This window comes from Ostrinia furnacalis, unplaced genomic scaffold (genome assembly GCF_004193835.3).
Source record: "Ostrinia furnacalis isolate ACB-3 unplaced genomic scaffold, ASM419383v2 OfSCF2632, whole genome shotgun sequence".
Classification (NCBI taxonomy): Eukaryota; Metazoa; Arthropoda; class Insecta; order Lepidoptera; family Crambidae; genus Ostrinia; species Ostrinia furnacalis.
This window is the reverse complement of record NW_021132871.1, coordinates 1-19,668: the sequence shown is the minus strand read 5'-3', so window position 1 is coordinate 19,668 and position 19,668 is coordinate 1. Positions and strand designations below refer to the sequence as shown.

Below are 19,668 nucleotides of genomic sequence, written 5' to 3'. Positions count from 1 at the left end.
TTATAGGACTCATTTTTTACAATGCAATTACATTTATTAAATTATTAAAATTACTAATAAATATCCTTGGAAGGATTCATTAGAAAGTTGTCAATAATCAAGTTAAAGGAGTGGATGTTTATCTTGGCAAAATTACGATATTTTTATTAATATTTTAAAATATGATAGAGTAGTTATGAAAATATACCAATAAATTCTGTATTTTCTACTCTAAAAGTGTAGTTCGTGTGACACAGACACTTCACATTTCTCTAGCTCTACGTCGGCCTTGTTCATACGTCTAATATTTAACGCAAGTGTGAGAAAAAATTGCGCAAGTGTGCGTGTCTCTAATGAATATGTCTCCGAGCCCGATGAATGTCTCGATGGAGCCGACTAACATCGATTTAGATGCAATTACTTACCGATGGAACGCATTCGATTGTCTGCTTAGATACTATTGTTAGTTTATCTGTTTCATTTTCTTGTGACGTAATTGGTAAATGTAGTCTTTGGGTATTAATTAACTGAGTACCTAATTGAAGCCGTATTAATTAAAATAAACCATCTCTGAGAGACATTGGAAAATAACATTCGTAGTAGAGTGATGAAATGAGTTACGAATAAAATTAATTGCATTTTCTCCTTTTTGTAAGGGTTCGTAATGTACATTTACATGGCCACGTGACGAATATGATACGTACCCGTTACGGGGTACATTTTGTATGTGATACTAGCGCGTGTGCTGCAGGTCTCTTCGCGGCATAATGATACTGCACATAATGAAGCACGTGTCTAATGCAACTACTTTTACCTCTTTAACTAACCAATATAGGTAAAAGAAAATATTAGTTAATACATTAGTTTCGAAGCTTAGGCTGGGTTACACCATCTTACTTTAACTTTGACAAACTCCAAAAATCTGTCAAACTCCATACCAAAAACACTGGTTATCGTTATAGTTACGGTCAAAGTTAGGTGGTGCAACTCAGTGTTAAAGTTGATTTTATGGCAATAACTCGAGCACTACCACCACGAGCGATTAACCACCAAATATATCCACTATAAACTATCGCCTCTATCACACGAAACATAACAGGCATCTTGCACCAACCGCAACTAAAAAATGACGTCACACTTAACACAAAAGATCGCTAAATGCGCACCAGGCGATTACACCAATCTCCTTTGTACCTTATCTCGGCTAACGACGTCCACTCGTCCGACACAATGGCTGGACGAATTGAAACTCTTAGACAAAGACTTGAGGAGCGGTCAAAAGGCGCGTGTAAATCGACCTTAACGATAGGGCGATAATTTTGCCGGAGCTAAGTAGACAATTTGGGTAAATACGTCATCGAGCGGTGATCGAATCTTTGGTGACTCGATGTCAACCTTTATATCGAATGCACACTAATGTTTTTGCTAGAAGTGACCAAAATAAACCAAAATGATCAAATAAAGAAATTTTACATACACATACAAAAACAAACAAAAACTGCGCATATTTTATGTGTGTATTATTTTTTCTAGAGTACCTATTAGCAGCATACAACATTAGTATAATTTTATGATATTATTATTAATTATCAATTTTACAAAGGCTTGTCTTCCTCAAGTGTTTGCTAAATAATAGTAATTACCAGCTGCATTATTTTCATAAAAGCGTTTATTACCTATGATAATTACTTGTAATAACTATAATTTATTGGAATACTTTTGCAATTACATGTTAAAATACTCTTAATTATAATAAAATAATAAACAAGAAGTGTTTTTGCGATTTATCCCTTTTCATACTTATAATAAAATAGAAATCTAATAATGATTCGTGATTATTTTCATAATTTTTCCCTTATATTTTTTTTATTTAAATGTGGGATTTCGATTACTATCATGTTACAGAGTTATTTTGACCCCTCGACTGAAGGTAATCGCATATAAAAGGGAAGTCTTGATAAGTTGGTCCTGTGACTAAAGAAAAATGTAGGTACTCAGGTACACATGATTAAGGATGTACGCGTACAAAGTCGTGGCCACAGCTAGTATTAAAACTATTGCTACTTTTAAAGTACCAATTTTTATAATGCCAAAAAATTTATTAATTATTAAGTTTGCTTATGAATTAGAGCAAAAGCTTCCGCCATAATTATTAGCTTATTAATAGTAATCAGTTCGAACAAACAAAGGCCTTCTGACCTCACTAAAGCGTGATTCATTTTTTCGCCTACAAACACAATAAAGTTACTAAAAGTCAAAGTCAAAGTCAAAGTCAAAATTTCTTTATTTGTTTGGACTAATAAATAGTTCTTACAAATCGTCATTTTGCTCTTAAGGAGCCTCTACATGTCTCATAATCTTTTTACCCTACCAGCGCTTCGAGACCAACATTTGGCAAGTGCTGAGAAGAAGCGCCGCAACAAACTCAGTCACCACTGTCTGCCGGTTAATATAAATAAATAGAAATAGTAGTAGTAGGTACATTCGATTCAGGAGCAGTTCACTGAATTTACCATGCATTCTTGTATGGTGTATCTTATAAGAATGGGTATACAAGATTGCGTGGTATATTAAACAAGGTAGTGACGTGCTAATATCTAGACTTACACACACACACACACACACATAATTTGTTCATATATCACAATATTTATGATTCATAATCTTTAAAAAACCACAATAATAGTCACCTGATAAGGAATCGGAGCTGTATATTTAATGTAAAAATGTAATCTGTAATGCTCACTCAACACAACTACTGCGACACAGGCCTGCGAGCCTAGTGCAGAAGCTGTGGTTTATTACATCACAGGAAATGATATTTGTGAATAAAGATTATTTATTTATTTATTATTATTATTATTAGTTGTTCAGACTAATTAAATTAGTTGCTAAAAGTAGTCAAATGCTCTTAAGGAGTCATTATTTTTAGCCCAATATCTCTTGTTTACCCATATGATGATGTAAATTTAACTGTTAATTCTGGTACTAATTAAATGATAACTAGCGGCCGCCCGCGACTTCGTACGCGTGGATCCCATTTTACCCCCTTAGGGGCGGAGTTTCGTAAAATCCTTTCTTAGCGAATGCCTACGTCATAACATCTACCCCCATGCCAATTTTCAGCTCGATCCGTCCAGTGATTTGGGCTGTGCGTTGATAGATCACTATGTCAGACAGTCACTTTTGAGTTATATTTAGTAATAATATTATTTTTCAGTACAAGTCTATAGTGAAAACGGCAGACAATGAAAAGGAGCAAGCCCTCTGCGATCGCTTCAGTACCATCGGAGTGGATATTACGCGAAAGGTACGTTTATACATACTGAAGTAGTTGCAATCTAAGGCGACGAAGATTTACAAGAAATCTTATTGTATTCAGTGTGGCAGTGGTTGCCAATTTACCATTAGACGATGATTCTTCGTCCACTGCTGGACATAGATGAAGCTTATTCTAGAATTCTTCTTGCAAATTGTCTTCATGTGTCTTTTAGTCAGACCTAGCTAGCAAGTAAAATCCAGTATGTTTTACACATTTAAGTCATTGAAATAACGTTCAAAGTAATGTGGTTAAAAGTAGCCTGCAATGCCCGTTTTAAGGGTAGTTTACTTACCAACAGACTCGTGATATTCGACTGTATTCAGCAGGTGTTAAAGAAGCAAGTTCTATCAGTGTTATACTTACCAACAGACTGAAATTGGACCGTATTCCGCAGGTGTTAAAACTGAACGTTACGAAACGTCTTCTATGCATCAACACGAACCTCGTCGTGCGAGTTTACATAAACGGGAAGCCGCCGAAAAAGCTGGAGGTGGAGGAATTCATGCGGAAGAATGGCGCCGTCAGCTGCAAGAAGTCTGTCAAAAGGGCGCCTATTTACGTCGCCACATGTCGGGACTTTGCTGCCTTCGACCGGCTTTGTGGCATGGGCACTGTGCCTATGAGTAAGTAATACCACAGAATAATAATAAGTACTACGTACAGAAGTTTTACTTCGCGAAGGTATTTAAAAAAATGTATTTTCAATGTCATTAACAATATGGTGTAATTTAGCCTGTCTCAAGAGTCAAGCACCATTTTGTTGACAAACGTCAGTGATCGGCACTGCGCCGAAGCTATAGGGCTGACTTCGGTAAAATGATGTGACGTGAGGTGCCAAACTGCGGAAAATGGCGGAGGAAATACATGATTTAGCATGAATTATCATGAATAATATTAACTACTTATTTACCTCTCCGTGTCTTGAGGCAACTTAAAAAAGTACATTCTGTGTTTTTATTATTATTTAGGCAGTTAAATACTGCACAGTATTTAGTACACCATTTTCTTTATTTTCTTCCATCATACACAAGAATACGCGTGCGTGAGTCAATGTTCGCTCGTATGTGAGGCCTTGTCGCATAGTATCCTGTAGGTGGGCCATCGTGCGTGTTTTGTTTTCGATGTAAACTCGCGGAGAGCCTGGTAATACAAACTTCCATTCTAATTTAATTATCTTTCAAGGACGCAGGCCGCTACCAACCGGCCAGCATGGAAAGCATGGAGGCCTATGTTCAGCAGTGGACGTCCTATGGCTGAGATGATGATGATTCTAATTAACGTTTGTCCTAAAGAGACAGAATGCCATTAAATCACGTCACGTTAATCGGACACGGGAATTCGAGGTTTAACTTCGAACTCCTCCTATGTTCTTCGTATTTCGTTGCGGGTCCAATGACAGTTTAACTTTCCCCCAGAACAAACTTGACCTTCACTGGTTGGGTTGTTATTGGCGATCAAACTGTAGATCCTGGCTACACAGGAGTTGCAGCGGTGGGAACGAGAGGTGGGAATAGCCCCGTCAAGTTAATCGCTGGCATCTTCTGCTGGCAACTTGCGCTTTGTGAATCTTTTTTTTCATGGAAATAAGGGGGTTCTTATCATTTCCGCCGAGGGTCTATTACACAGTACTTTGTTATTTTATCGTCCTTACGTTACCACCTTATTCCAGATGCCGAGACCGCGCTGGTAATCAAGCCATTCCAACTAGCCGGGCCTAAACTATCTTTCAAGGAGCGCAAGGAACTGCGTGAGAGACGTCTCCTAGGGTTAGAAGGGTCATCAGAACCAACGCCAGATATCCCAGAGGAAGACGATTTCACGAACGACGCTCTGAACCCTATTGGACGATTTGAAGGCACGGGACAGTTTGAAGATCCGGGAGAGGCCGAAAATCCGGGAGAGATCGAAGATCCGGAACAGTTCGATGACCCGGGAGAGACCGAAGATCCGGGACAGTCCGAAGATCCGGAACAGTTAGATGACCCGGGAGAGACCGAAGATCCGGAACAGTTAGATGACCCGGGAGAGACCGAAGATCCGGGACAGTCCCAAGATCCGGAACAGTCCCAAGATCCGGAAGAGACCGAAGAACCGGGACAGTTAGTACAAGATAGTGAAAACGATACAAATGATGCATCACAGAACGCAGGCATTGACGATATGGAGTTGAATGATGAGGACTTTGAGGATTATTGAGGTTAGACTGGTGGAATCTTATAAAGTTACAATAGGGCGACTAGGCAAAAAAAAATAATTATGCGCTGTCAACAGTACATAAAACAGCCCTATCAGATGAAGAATTTTCTCAACTCCAGTCTCACTGGAATCTTGATTACATCTTTGCATTCGAATTTATGTAATAGTGGACGAAATAGTGCTTTATTTTCTAAGCAAAACGAGAAGCAACGTAAGTAAGATGAAAAATCGGAATGGAACGATTCTTGTAAATTGAGATTATTTCTGGAATTCTTAGAGAACTAGGTAGCTAGACTTTTTGATAACAGTGCGGCGTTTTGGTGTCCCATCTGTAACTAGCTTCATGTTAAGGGCGACTAACATAAGGATAACTCATTGAAGGATATGCTATGTGTGATCCCCGGAATTATATTGTGGGTCAGAATGTGTTCTACCGATTTCCCTGGAATTATTAATGTGGGTAATGTTTGGGTAAATCACAAAATATTAAGTTATTGATTTGTCTAGCGACATCGTTTCGCTGGTTTCGCCTTCATAACTGTTGATTAATAAGAGACTATGTATACAGTCACGCAGGATCGTGTCTGTTTTATTATGATTAGTAATAAATGTTTAGTATACTATAAATCTCCTTTGTTTTACCATCAATGTGTAGAAAATAACGGAAATAAATAATTTAAGAAACAAAGTTTTTTAATAATCTATATTCCTGTATAGTTCAATCAATTCACATTAGCACATTACACAATCACTTAAAATATTTGATGCACTTATTCTTAAAGTTCTGCTTAGCGATCATTCCTGAAACAAGAGAAGTAAATCAATTTCTCGATGTGCGGCCTACCGCAGCGGCACGTCACATTCCGACTAATCGCATAGTGCGTTCTAGGCCTTACTGTCAAAGTAATGTCTCCGTTTTACTGTTCCGTTTTATCGTGTACGTATTTTTTCGTCGATGGCGTATGTAGTTGTATGAGCGACTTCACACATGACACAGTATTCTGTATACAGTAATACATACGGCCGGTTCACACATGTCTCCGTTTTACTGTTCCGTTTTATCGTGTACGTTTTTTTTCGTCGATGGCGTATTTAGTTTGTATGAGCGACTTCACACATGACACATAATCGACGACGAAACAAATCAATAAAACACATCGACGAAAAAAAAACGTACACGATAAAACGGAACAGTAAAACGGAGACACGTGTGAACCGGCCGTAAGATGGCACAACTCGGGCATATACTCAGAAATAGAGTTCTTCATTCCATTTTAGTGTAATATTTTTTATTTCAATCCCACCTTGAAATAACTAGCAAGTTTGAAATTTCTTTCTTTTTTGGATCTACACAGCATTAAAGTAATAAACCGTTCNGTAAACGCTTTTAACTCACCAAGCTTCCTTCACCATCATTGATCCACTCTGTTCCATTCTTGTCAAAGTCATCATTTACACCGCCCCACCCATCAAGGCGGAGTACGGGGTCCTCAATGGGTTTCTCTTCTTTCACTACCAAGTCTGGGTCAGGTTTCACGTCGACAGCTGCTGCATCGGTTGATGTACCTATACAGAGAAATATTTAAAAAGGTGCACGTTTTTTACTTTTAGGTGTGATGGTCTATCAAAAAATATTATTGAATATTTTTTTTTATCAATCCACTATAATTGACAGAAATCGGTGAACATAAAAAAACTGCTTATGAAGATAATATTGGCCACAAAGATTTTTTAACTTCATATTAAGACCTTTTTGCTGCTAGATCTAGTATGCTGTTGCAGCATACGAAATCTGAGATTGGTCTTTGAAGTAGTTCATTGTTCCCAACAGCAGATCTTGTTAGTAATCTTCTAAATGTAATCTTTTGACTTTTTAATAATTTTAAGTTGACCCCAATTTTTACTATGAGCAAATGAATGCTCACAGTTTTGAGGCGATTGTTCGGTCAAAAGAACATTTGTCGATTTTTTTTACTTTCCAATTGGATAGCATTTCGAGTTCAACTCGTTTGCCATCATGAAATAGATTTTAAACTTATTACCACAAACTAATCCTCGGCGCGAACGCGCTAACGGATTAGTGTGAGGATGAAGTGTTTATCTTATACCTGGCGTATCGGAATCGACACCGTCGACAATTTGCTTTGCTTGCATTTTCTCGAATTTCCTTCTAGCGATTTTATCAAGAGTCTTCTGAGACTTTTGCCTTTTTGGCCAGTGGCACGCCTTGACGTCCTGATACGTTTTCTTTATCAACTCCCTGTCTGTAGACATAGGGTACTGCTGCCTGTACAACTGCACTATCTTGTCTGACGGTGTATACGGCCTGTTTTCAAGAACGATCGCAAATCTTCGGCGTAAGTTGCCGCCGATCATTTTAGTCAGGATATTTCTCTCGTGCAGATCTGGAGCTTCATTTTTGATGGCAGTTTTCATCGATTTCAAGATTATTTTGACTGGGAGAATGAACTGAGGGATGTGGTCCAAGGGTCTCTGCTCCGCGGAGAACCGGGGCGCCCGGCTCCTCGGCTCGGGCTTCCCAGTCCAGTGCGGGCGGAGCAACATGTCCCGATTCCTCTGGTCTCTCTCCATTTCTATGTGGGAATTGAACAATGTCGATTTTCCAGCTCCAAATTCTATTTTTGGTTTCACATCCAACTCTTCGCAAGCATTAGCCCCATACTCCTGCGAAATTCACCAAAATAAAATAAAGGTCCCGAGGCAACATTCGCTCACGACCAAACATGGCCATTTCATTCCTGTTGTCTGAAAATAGGCAATTGAGAATGTTACTAGGTATGCAAAATCACTTGAAACCTATGTTACAGTTAAGCTTTTACATTTACAAATACATTAGTTTTTATTTCATTCAAAAATACCCAGTAGTTATGATTTTATAGGCATTCAAAGTTCGCTTAAATATTGAGTCCCGCCGACGGTCACGTGACCCCGTGTGACGTACATTCACAGCGTCCGCTCACTAGAAAACGGATATAAACATACTTAAATATTTTTTTTTTGTAAATACAAACTTATTATACATATTAACACCCAGACCCATCACAGAAATTAAAATTGAACCAAACCCAAACTTGATGCGATTGTGTCGTTTTATTGCGAATTACCTTCCAGCTCCATCATTAGACCCCGATTACTATATAGAATTAAAATACTCATCAATACAAAACGAACGAGCCCAAACTCGATGCATTTAAGTCGTTTTATTATAGAGTTCCTATGGCCACCTTCCAGCTCCATCATCAGATCAGCTCCATGTCATCATAATATTGCATGGTCATCCAAATCACATGTGTTTGCGAAATTTCAGCTAAATCGGTTGCCTGGAAGTGGGTCTTAATTCAGTTTGCAAGATTCCACCCATACAAATATGAGCCAGTCGTTGTAATATGACGTCACGCGCATAAAATGGAGGGCCGGCCGCCGCCCGCACTTTTAAAATTCAATATCTTGGAAACTAATTGACGTATCGAAATAATTCTTTCACGTGTATTTTTTATTTTTAACAGAGAATACAGAAAGCTAAAAAACAAAATTAGTGAACATTCTTAATTGAGTAGTTGACACCATTTGCTAAGGGCGGTTTCAGACTAGCGTTTTTTTCTGCGCTGCGTATACGGTCGTACGCGCTTATAAACGCTTAAAACATCGGGACTCGCGTATCACGCATGGGCATATTTTCGTTCGGGCGTGTTCGCTCGAACCAGTAGTGGTGTCTACCGCGGCTCGCGCTTATTTATACGAGCTTACAAGCACGTCAACGCGAGTTTTGCGCGTGACAACCATACGCGTCTATTTACATGCGCTTCCAAATACGAACTTATACGTGCACGTATAAAAGGCTAGTCTGAAACCGCCCTAACTAACTTCAAAGGCACAATTTCATAATAGAATGTTACGTAATAGTTTGTTTCACCGAAAATGACGTGTAGTTTATAAATAAGTGTCATCATCATCAGGACATTTAAGTATCCAGATTCCAGACTACAGGACCCCGAATATAGAAAACAAAATAAGTCATGAAATGGAAGATTCCCTTTTTGAAAGCTCATTACAGGTATTCAAATCAGTTTTTGGTATCAACTACCTACGTAATTTGTATTTTGACAACACTGAACATTGGATAAAATTATATGCAATGTGGATAAGATATGTGGTAGAAACATTTCCTATATAGGTAATTTGATTCTCAAATTGTTCTTTGTTAAGAATGTTGAATATTGCTGAACCCTTGTGTACAGTCTAGTCTTTTAACAAAATAAAAATTCATGCTATTTATGAAAGGATTAACTACTCATAAAACTAAACCATTACCATACTTATTTAACTGGTTCTATTTCAACAAACCTTCATCATCTGCAACTTCTGTTTTTCCAACAACAATCTTCTTTCTTCTTCAATCAAAAGTCTCTTCTTCCTTATAAGTTCCAGTTCCAACTGAAAATAGGATTTAAATTAAATAAATTATTATTTTATTGATTAGGAAATTCTTTAACAACTGTAGTAAAAAAAGATAACTCTGCACACACAAAAATATAAAAAATTCTCACGTCAAGTTTTGACGGATCTTCAAACGGACTTCGTGACCTGTCCCGATCACTTGAACGGCTATAACCGTAGCTTTCAAGGCTGTGTTCGCGTGAACGGCTTCTTCTGTACTCATATTGTCCATCGTATTGATTACTCGAGCTGAACGTATCATCTTCAGAATTAGTTATTCTAGCCGTTAAGTTATAGCAGGTAGTACTTTTTACGAAAGGCACAGAGTTGATATATTGCTCGGCCTTAAGAGCGTCCCCGAAAGATTGGAAATCAATCAGAGCTGCTTGCTCGGTCGGATTGTCAATCACTTTGGTTATCCAGTAACGCGGTAGGCGTGCTGATCGGAAGTATTTTCTGAAGTTTGGAACTAGTTTTGTCTGTGGATGTGATAAAGCATTATCAATAGTTCAGGTAGGATGCTTTTATGGGAAAAAATTTAGTTACATTTTGTTACTGTTGGTATTCCGAATAAATGGTATTCCGAATAAATTAAATTTCAATGTATCAATTTAATCGAATGAAATTTGATGCAAAAATATAACAATAGGTAGTAAACTCTTAGATTATGGTAGGTAAACCTATGGGTAAAAATCACTGCAGCGTACATGATTCAAACTTAAATCAAAATTCTGTATTTTAATTTACCTCCCTAGGAAATCCTGTGACGAACACAAAAGGCATTTTAATTAGTAAAGGCTATACGCAATCAAAAATTTTGGGAATTAAATAATAATTATTTTTATCACGAAACTACCCAACAAACAACCGCGCAAGTTTTTTTACGCTAATGCTAAATTGTGCTAAATGTCAAAATGACACGACCATTGACAATAATATTGACGATGATTCCGTGGAGGGTAGTTGAACGGGAAGNTTTATTTCTTTGACTCCCTTGTTGTACCGACTAAAAATGCTATTCAGGTAGATAGGGTCCTTGTTTCCAAACTTTACAGTGTCATTTGTGCTTTGTATGTATACAGGAAATACACAACCTGGAGAATTATCAGGATAACAGCGTATATGGTTCTTCTTGTAGTATGGTGCATGTATGGACTCATCATCTTGTACTTCAACTACTTTTCTTTTCTTAGTATTATGTTTGGGGTCGTTACCCCCACTGTCAGAACTCATCTCGCCACTACAGCCACTAATTTGCTGCTAGATTAACTATTTAATTGAATTTTATTGAACTCGCAAAGAAAAAGTTGAACCTCCCGCCTCGAGAGCTTCCCGCCAAAAAAACCATTGACAATAATTCAATAATATTGACATTTTATTTCTTCTTTTTTTTATGTTGGCAATAATACACGTTGAGGCCGACTTGATTTGTGCCATTTTCAACTATCGAGTGAGACGAGTTATAGCCTGACCAGAGCCCCGATTACGGTAATTTTTAACGTCAACAATCCAGACACGCTTCTCGATTCTGCGATACGATTGGTCGTTCAACAGCGTACGTCAGCTGTTTTGACCAATCGTATCGCAGAATCAGAAACGCGTCTGGATTGTAGACGTTATAAAAGTTACCGTAATTGGGCCTCAGGAACATAAAAACCCTCGCCATGTTGCGGAAAACTAATGGTACTAATTTCTTTTAATGGCAACAGTAACTGAAAACTTCATTGACATGTCACCTTGCATGTCAGTCTATTGCTGTCAAAGTGTAAACAAACTTTATTTTAAATGTGCGCAATTGGTTTTATGAATTAAATTGCTAAAATATTTTTATAGTCGTGAAAGAAAAGTGGTTCACAATGTGTTAAAGTATTTGTCGAAGAGAAATACTAAGGGTTCGGACAATATTTTCATTGAATAATGTTTCGATCTATAACAAATTGTGTTAATGATGGTATTCCAGTGTCAGTTCTGTTCCTCGATATGACAAAAGCTTTCGATTTTGTATGCCACAAAGTACTTCTTTCGAAACTTTATAAATATGGTATTCGCGGACCATGCTACACATGGATCGAAAGCTATTTGTCACAGAGAGAACAATGTGTGGTAACTCAGAAGTATTGTCCTAAAAGTAGATGTTTAGAGAACTATGTATCATCATGTGAAGTTAATAAATTTGGAGTGCCTCAGGGTAGTATCTTGGGACCGCTTTTGTTCCTTCTGTATATTAATGATCTACCCAGAAGTATACCACATGAATGTATCTTGTTTGCAGATGATACCACTGTTGTTATCAAAGGTGATAAAGATAAAAATTATTTATGTCATGAAAGTGATATAAACATGGCATTATGTAAGGTTATTGAGTGGCTTAATAGAAACAATTTAAAAGTAAACATAGATAAAACAAAATACATACAATTTGGTACACATAAAAAAATACAACCGAAACTTAACATAAATTTTAAGGGACAGGTAATTAACGCTGTTCAACATACAAAATTTTTAGGAATAACTTTGGACAGTCATTGTGATTGGAAGCAACATATATTTGAAATCTGTTCAAAGCTGAATAGGTTTGTTTTCGCTCTTAGACGTATTAGTCAAATTGTATCTCAAGAGGCTGCTATCACTGCTTACAATGGCTATGTAAATTCATCTTTGCGCTATGGAGCTTTAATCTGGGGAAACTCTGTACATAGGGATAAGGCATTTATTATGCAAAAGAAATGTATTCGAGCTATTTTTGGACTACAACAAATAGACTCCTGTCGTCCCTTTTTTAGAAAATATAATCTGTTAACTTTACCTTGCCTTTACATTTTTGACTGTTGTTTATTTGTCCAACAAAATCAAGACTTGTTTATTCAGAAATTTCAAATTTCAAATCGAAACCTACGCTCTGTATACAGAAATAAACTAGTAAGGCCTCAGACAAAATTAACACTAGCATCAAGGAATGCTTTTATTATGTGTATAAAAATATATAATAAACTACCAGACGATTTTAAAGAACTAAAATTCTCAAAATTTAGAAATGTTATTAAAGAATGGTTAACTAAAAATGTTTTTATAGTGTACAAGAATACCTAGATTATAAATAAATATGTTTAGATATAAAAATTAAAAATGTGTATACGCCTGAAAGGGTAGGATCAAGTGATACTCTGTAATTAATTTAAGATCTTTCTGTAACCTTGTTTCTATACACAATAAAGAACTTACTTACTTACTTACTTACACACTCATGCACGTTCACGAACACTAATTAATGGTCAATAATCCACTATTGTTACACATTAATAGTCGTATAAACGCGAATTTTACAAAATAAAACTGCTAACATGACGCTTCACTTTTCCCCCAAGAAATTCCGATTTGATTCTTTCGGAAAAAGTATTAAGCCAAGTTTAAATGACCCAAAACTTTAATGAATGATTAAGTTTATTAATTAAGTTAGATATAAATTAATTAACTTACATCCTAAGCTTACACTAGCTAGACCATCGCTTTTCATTTAGAGTAGGCGCACACCGTTGATTTTTCGTCGGCCGATAGTTTAGTCGGGCAGTTGATCAGTATGGGAGTGCGCACACTACGCCGATTCGATTTGGCCGATTCTTCATACAATTTAAAATCGGGCACAACTATCGGCCAACTAAAAATCAACGGTGCCGCGGTGTGCGCCTACTCTTAGCAGAAAAGAGGGTAATAAACATAAAACTTGTTCAATACATACATTTATTATTAAAACAATACAATGTAAAAAGTAGGTATATCCACAGAATAAGTAAGTATATCTAAGTAAATATGCTTATAAGTAGGTACATAAAAATCTGTCTAATTTAAAAAAATGCAAGAAAAACTCTTGAAAAATACTTTTCGAAAACAACATTGAGTGAGTACTGAGTGCCTAGGTAGGTAGGAGGTAGGTACCTACGTAAAATTAGGTATGTATTATTTTAAAATAATTTATTAGTACTTAATTATAGATAGAGTTATAAAGAGAAAAAAACTTGACAGCGCAGCCACAAACCAGCTCACCCTGTATTTATAGCGCCACTTAAGGCCGGCTACCAACGATTAACTTTAACTTTGTTTGAGTTGTTGTTTTAGATAAAGTAGGTACCTACCTAAGAATATAAAGAATAAGTATAAAATATAAAAACAATACAAAGCAAAGCAAATAAAAAAACATGAGGCCATAACGTACTGGACACCTACCACAGAGAGCAAGAAGTTAGTAGTACCTTAGACCGGAAGTAATGGGTATTAAGGTACTTAGGTACCTATGTATGATACTCAGATAGTCATCACAAAATAGTCATGGTGGTTGCAATAAAACCAACTTGATTAATAGACACATAGCTTATTTCTAAAAGATTACTAGTATTAGGGTGAAAGTACCACTAGTTGACCATTTAAGCATCTTTTTTTGTTACCTATGCATAGAAAAACTACATTCATTATCACGTTTTAGGACTTTTTTTTATTAAAAAAAATTTAACAATGTGAAAGCATTACCATACAGACAGTTTTTTTTTTCAAATGTCCCATTGTATGTCCACTACCTATGTGCCAAATTGCTAATGCAATAGATATAGTTCCAAAATAGTGAACTGTCCTATCGATGACATTGACAGTGGGGCGCCACCTTCAATACCGGATCGCTGGTTCCGATTTTTGCCATGTTGGAAACCATATAGTTGAAAGATGGTAGCGCCCCCCTGTCATTGAGTTTGGTGGGACAGTTCAGCTTGGGTCATCTATAGCAGCCAACTTTGATTGACACGTCTCTACCATCTATGGTTGCCGTATTCTTAATTTCCGTTAGTATTTAAATGTTGATCAAGTGTTGGTGTGTGGCAAATAGTGGTACTTTTACGTGGATAGGGTACAGAATCATAAAATATTATTCTAGACATTGCCACTACTAGAATACTACCTACTTACATTTATCACATTTACTTATTAATATTATTTTTATCAGAATTTCTAGGATGATGTTACATTATGGGCCTCGTTCACCATCTCTGAGTAAATTGTCAAACAAGTACAAGTACCTAGGCTACACGTTGCTTAAAGTCACGAGCAAAGATTAAAACAGCACGAGTAACAACGAAACAAGACACTGGGAAGACGTTGACGATAAAATACTTATCACTTTGTAGGGTAGGAAGTAAATAATATTTACTCTACTCGGAGATTGTGAAAGAGGCCCTAAGACTTTATTTCCGATATTAGGCATTATGCGCCAATAATCACAATATTTTTGAGCCGTGTCGACCGCACGAATAAGAGTCAGTTTGAGACTAAAATTTACTTTAAAAGTAAAAAATCAGCATTTATTCTACACATCAATCTACTACAAAGCGTTTACATTGAGATTATAAATTGAAAACTTAATATTATAATTTTATAGGTACTTAAAATAGTTAGTAAATATTTCAAGTGTGAGTATGTATACTCGGGTGCTAGATTCCGTACATTTTATTCGCATATTTTATTAGTGAGATGTTAGATAATTTAAAAAAANAAAATGTCAAGGGAATGATAATTTTGTTAAGTTCAAAGATTTTGAGGATTTTTAAAGAATTGGACATACCTACGTAATAAGATAATCAGATTAGAATATGCCCAAAGCTTAATAAAAGATAAATATTGTGAAGTCGTACTCGAGAACTCAGTGAAAATATTATTACAGACGTAAAGTAAGTACTGTGCCGGCCGGTCTGTGGGCTTTTTTTTAGCTAGAACGTCTAAGTCATTAATACTCATTTTAATAATGTAATTAATTATATCAATGACTAATATTTCCTGTGCAGGCTCAGCAATGGCTAAGATTGAGAGTTACGTGTTCTTCGATATAGAAACGACAGGGCTACCTTATCAAGAGAAGAATCAAACGAAAATAACTGAACTAAGTTTCGTTGTAGCCTCACAGAAAGATATTATTGCTACACCACATGGTACTTTGCCGCCGGTCAGTAAGCTTACCTTAGTTTTCAATCCTGAGCGTCCCATTCATGTTGAAGCAGTAAAATTGAATGGCCTGTCCAATGATTTACTCCAGCATGCTCCAGTATTTAAACAGAAAACTGGTACAATAGTCACATTCTTGAAGCAACTTACAAAACCTGTATGTCTGGTTGCACACAATGGGAATCGTTTTGATTTTAAAATACTTCTGACTGAATTCTGTGATGCAAATATGTTTTTGCCAGACGATTTATTGTGTGTAGACTCCTTGACAGGTTTTCGGAAGATTCTGGCAATGGAGAAGGTGACTAAAGCACTAGTGCCTAAACCTCCGCCAATTGAGCTAGGTTTAGATTTGTTAACAGATGATGAAGATGAATGGCCCCAACTGAATGTAAGCACTGAAGAATGGAAAGATATTGATGAAATATGTGACAGCTTGTCTGATATTTCATGTGAAGATATAACTGAAGTTAAGAAAAAGACTCAATATGGAGTGAAAAAGCCAAACAGGAGTAAAGTCATAGATAAAGTTTTTAGTAAGACTAATAATGGTAAAACATATAATTACTCATTGAGTTCTCTTTACCAAAGACTGTTGAATAAGGAACAACATTCTCATCATAGAGCAGAAGGTGATTGCTGTATGCTTTTGGAATGTGTGATCGCCTGTAAGGATGCCTTTATCCCTTGGGCTGATGATTCATGTAGAAAATTATCAGAGATTGAACCTCTCATACGCAAGTATTGACTGATTTTTTATTGACTGATTGATTATTTCCATTTAAATTATGCATCATTTTATATTTTTACCCTAATATTTTGTGTTATTTCTATTCATCATTACTTTTGTAATCTGTTATATTTTAAATGCGACAGAAACTTAGTTCTTAATTATGTCTAATGTGCCTTTATTAATATTATAGATATTTATTTAATTTAAGAAAAATATAATACCCTATTTGGTAGGTATTGGTGCTTTTATTACCTAGTGTAAGAAAATAATAGTATTTACAAAACATTGACATTGTAATTCTTTTTCATTATGTTTTCAATTATTGTAAGCTTTGATTATGTGATATTAAATACAAAAATTATAAAGTATTTTTTATTGTTTTATTTAACTATACAGGGTGCGATTTTGTAATGTAACCTGAAGGGAAAGTACTCTTACACTGTAGTTAGAAAAAATTTCTCAAAGAAAATATTTTTTTATTTTCGAAAAGAAAGGTATTGTACCTAAACTGCATTCAAATTTTGAGAATGCGTTATGTGGTTTGGGGATATTGTCAGTATTCTTCCAAAGGGCTTGCACCCAGAGCCGTAAAACACAATACAAAAAAAAAAAATTTGGCCAATGGGGAAACTTCCAGGCCAAAAACGTGGTGTGGGCAAAAAAAAAAAATGTCATCCTCCCTGTGTGCGTGTGTGGGGCTCGGTCGGTTTCGGCTGCGTTTTTTCAGTTTTTTTTATAATATTTCCCACGTTTCTTGCTATAAACATACATAAATTAATTATATTAGAAATACCCCCTTCTAGAAATATTGAATGTCATGTCTGTCGTAGCCATCCATGGAGTACCTGCGTATGTAAGTTTCAACATCAATTTATTATTTATGTATTTCCTTTTTCATTGTTATTGCTAACAAAGTGTGCTGTGAAATAAATAACTTAGTCCTCGTTTCTGTTAGTCCATAACTACTGTTTAATACTATACGTGCCAGTAATAGAGTGCCAGCAGCACCTTAAACCTTTATTGTAGGTACACTAGGTACCTACTTTTCCTTTCGATCGATAGTTTCATATTGATTTTACGAACTTCACCGGCTTTCCACGATTCCTTGTACATGGTTGGCCATGGCAACATCATGGCAGTCATCCATCCATGTCCATTATTTCGGTGAATTTCAGTGGCAGGCATTAGGTAGGTACCTATTTCGGTCTTTTGCTGACGGTCGAATCGCCTTTTTGCCTGATTGTACCTTCAAATCGTCCATTAACATTCCATAACTGTTTCTGCCTAAAATCAATACTTTCAGTGAATCCATTATCTCCATTACCTGAGTTTAAAAGAGTATTTAGACAGTGCTGTTGATCAGAGCTAGAAATTAGGTACAGTAGAATCCCGATTATCCGGATCAATTAAAACTAGGGGTATTCCGGATAATCGATTTCAAAGTAAAATCAAATAATAATTAACTTTTTACTATCGAAAGGGTTTCACAAACATCATTGAAGACCATTGGGTGAATCCATTTCTTTTAACAATGAATCAAGACGACGTCCGTACAGTATTACGGTGTCGACGCCAAGCTGTATCACAGGTGCCGCCATGATGTGTCCAGCCGTATTGATGGGTCCAGGCCCTAAATCGGTAATAAGAGCCGTGAAGAGTGAGTCTGGATAATCGGATGTCCGCATAATCGAAGTCCGGATAATCGGGATTCTACTGTATGTACCTATCTAATTCTGCCTGTGCATTGAATCTACCCTGGAAATCCAGAATTTAGTTGAAATATCAATTCATATTGTCTAATGAAGACAGCAGTGTCTAATGGAAATGCTTGATTTAAAGATCTTTTACTTTGATTGATTGATTGACATTGATTGATTATTCCTCTGGGTTTTTAATAAAAAATAATTATTTCATCTAATTCTTTTTGCAATAATAACTAAGAACAGTTGCAAGGAGAAGGCTTGGAATTGTTAGCATCAAAAAATATAAGATAAACTTAGAATAATATGGTATCATTTTCCATAAAATAACTTGTGGAACCCTAATTAGTTGCATGAGACCTCGGTAACAGTTGATTTAATTTGTATCTCAATTCACGGGTACTTCATTACTTTTAGTGGAAACTGGATCGCTTGGTGGGCACTGTCTCGAAGGTAGTCAAGGGCCACTTCGAGGCGCTGAACTTTCAACACGGGAAGGGGGGCGTTAAGACCGCATTCATCCGAGTATCTGAGAAATTGGACCCGCTCCGAGTCGTGGAGAGCATCAATCGGCTGAACCTTCATAAGTGCAAGCTGGTTGCGGTTATACCAAATAGTGTACCGGATGTAAGTGTTGTTTTTAATAATTTGGGATGGTAAAGATTCATGATCAATACTAGAAGTGTATTGGCACACATTACAAAGAGATTTTAAACTTTTTAATTTTTTCACTTTGTAGTCAATGATATGTTAAATCATATCTACATACATAGTTTGGTAACAGTGTTGTCTTTATATTTAACAAAAATTGGCAGTTTCTTGCTTTGTCTTGTTTAATGTGTGTAAAACCATGTCATTATAAAATAATTTTATCGTTACAGTTGCCGTTGTGTGCAATGACAAAAAGGAAGGACAAGAAGAAGAAGGCAAGAGTGCCTCTAAAGGATTTCAGTCCAGAGCAGGTGAGAAACTAACAGCTAACAGCTCACTTGCATTCAAAAGTTAATAAATATATGTATAAACTACCCAGCCTTTCATGAGTGTGTAAAGCTTACCACAAGAGATTAATGGGTGTTAGTAATCATAGAATGTGTAGCAGCCAATGGGGATGTTGCCTGGGTCAAAAAGCAAGAGTTTTAATTAGTCCGTCAGTTAACTTATCAAAAAATACTCTACACGTATTTTTCACTTTTTCAAACTAATGAAAATTTAAAGAGATAAAGCGCCCCAAAGTTCATAAGAAGAGGCCCGTGACGTCAACGCTTGCTTAAAAATGCCGCACGTTGTGACGTCGTGCGCAA

The 19,668-nt window shown here is 36.4% G+C and overlaps 3 protein-coding genes across 3 annotated transcripts; 2 read left to right on the top strand and 1 right to left on the bottom strand.

Annotated features, from left to right (window-relative positions):
- Nucleotides 1-6,172: 6,172 nt before the first annotated feature.
- On the bottom strand, nt 6,173-10,847 carry LOC114356076 (uncharacterized). Its single transcript, XM_028309161.1, has 6 exons — nt 10,703-10,847; nt 10,066-10,434; nt 9,863-9,952; nt 7,606-8,182; nt 6,894-7,063; nt 6,173-6,298 (listed from the first exon to the last, which is right to left on the bottom strand). The coding sequence occupies exons 1-6, from the start codon at nt 10,736-10,738 to the stop codon at nt 6,293-6,295; spliced, it is 1,248 nt and encodes a 415-aa protein (XP_028164962.1). The 5' UTR covers nt 10,739-10,847; the 3' UTR covers nt 6,173-6,292.
- Nucleotides 10,848-15,519: 4,672 nt separating this feature from the next.
- Nucleotides 15,520-17,027, top strand: LOC114356077 (uncharacterized). The gene is made up of 3 exons (XM_028309162.1): nt 15,520-15,578; nt 15,617-15,663; nt 15,778-17,027. The coding sequence occupies exon 3, from the start codon at nt 15,786-15,788 to the stop codon at nt 16,680-16,682; it is 897 nt and encodes a 298-aa protein (XP_028164963.1). The 5' UTR covers nt 15,520-15,578; nt 15,617-15,663; nt 15,778-15,785; the 3' UTR covers nt 16,683-17,027.
- A 309-nt stretch (nt 17,028-17,336) lies between these two features.
- Nucleotides 17,337-19,329, top strand: LOC114356075 (uncharacterized; the record flags this gene model as incomplete). The annotated part of the gene is made up of 3 exons (XM_028309160.1): nt 17,337-17,520; nt 18,785-18,994; nt 19,249-19,329. Coding segments are annotated over exons 1-3 (327 nt in total), but the record flags the coding sequence as incomplete, so codon positions are not given.
- Between the last annotated feature and the right edge of the window lie 339 nt (nt 19,330-19,668).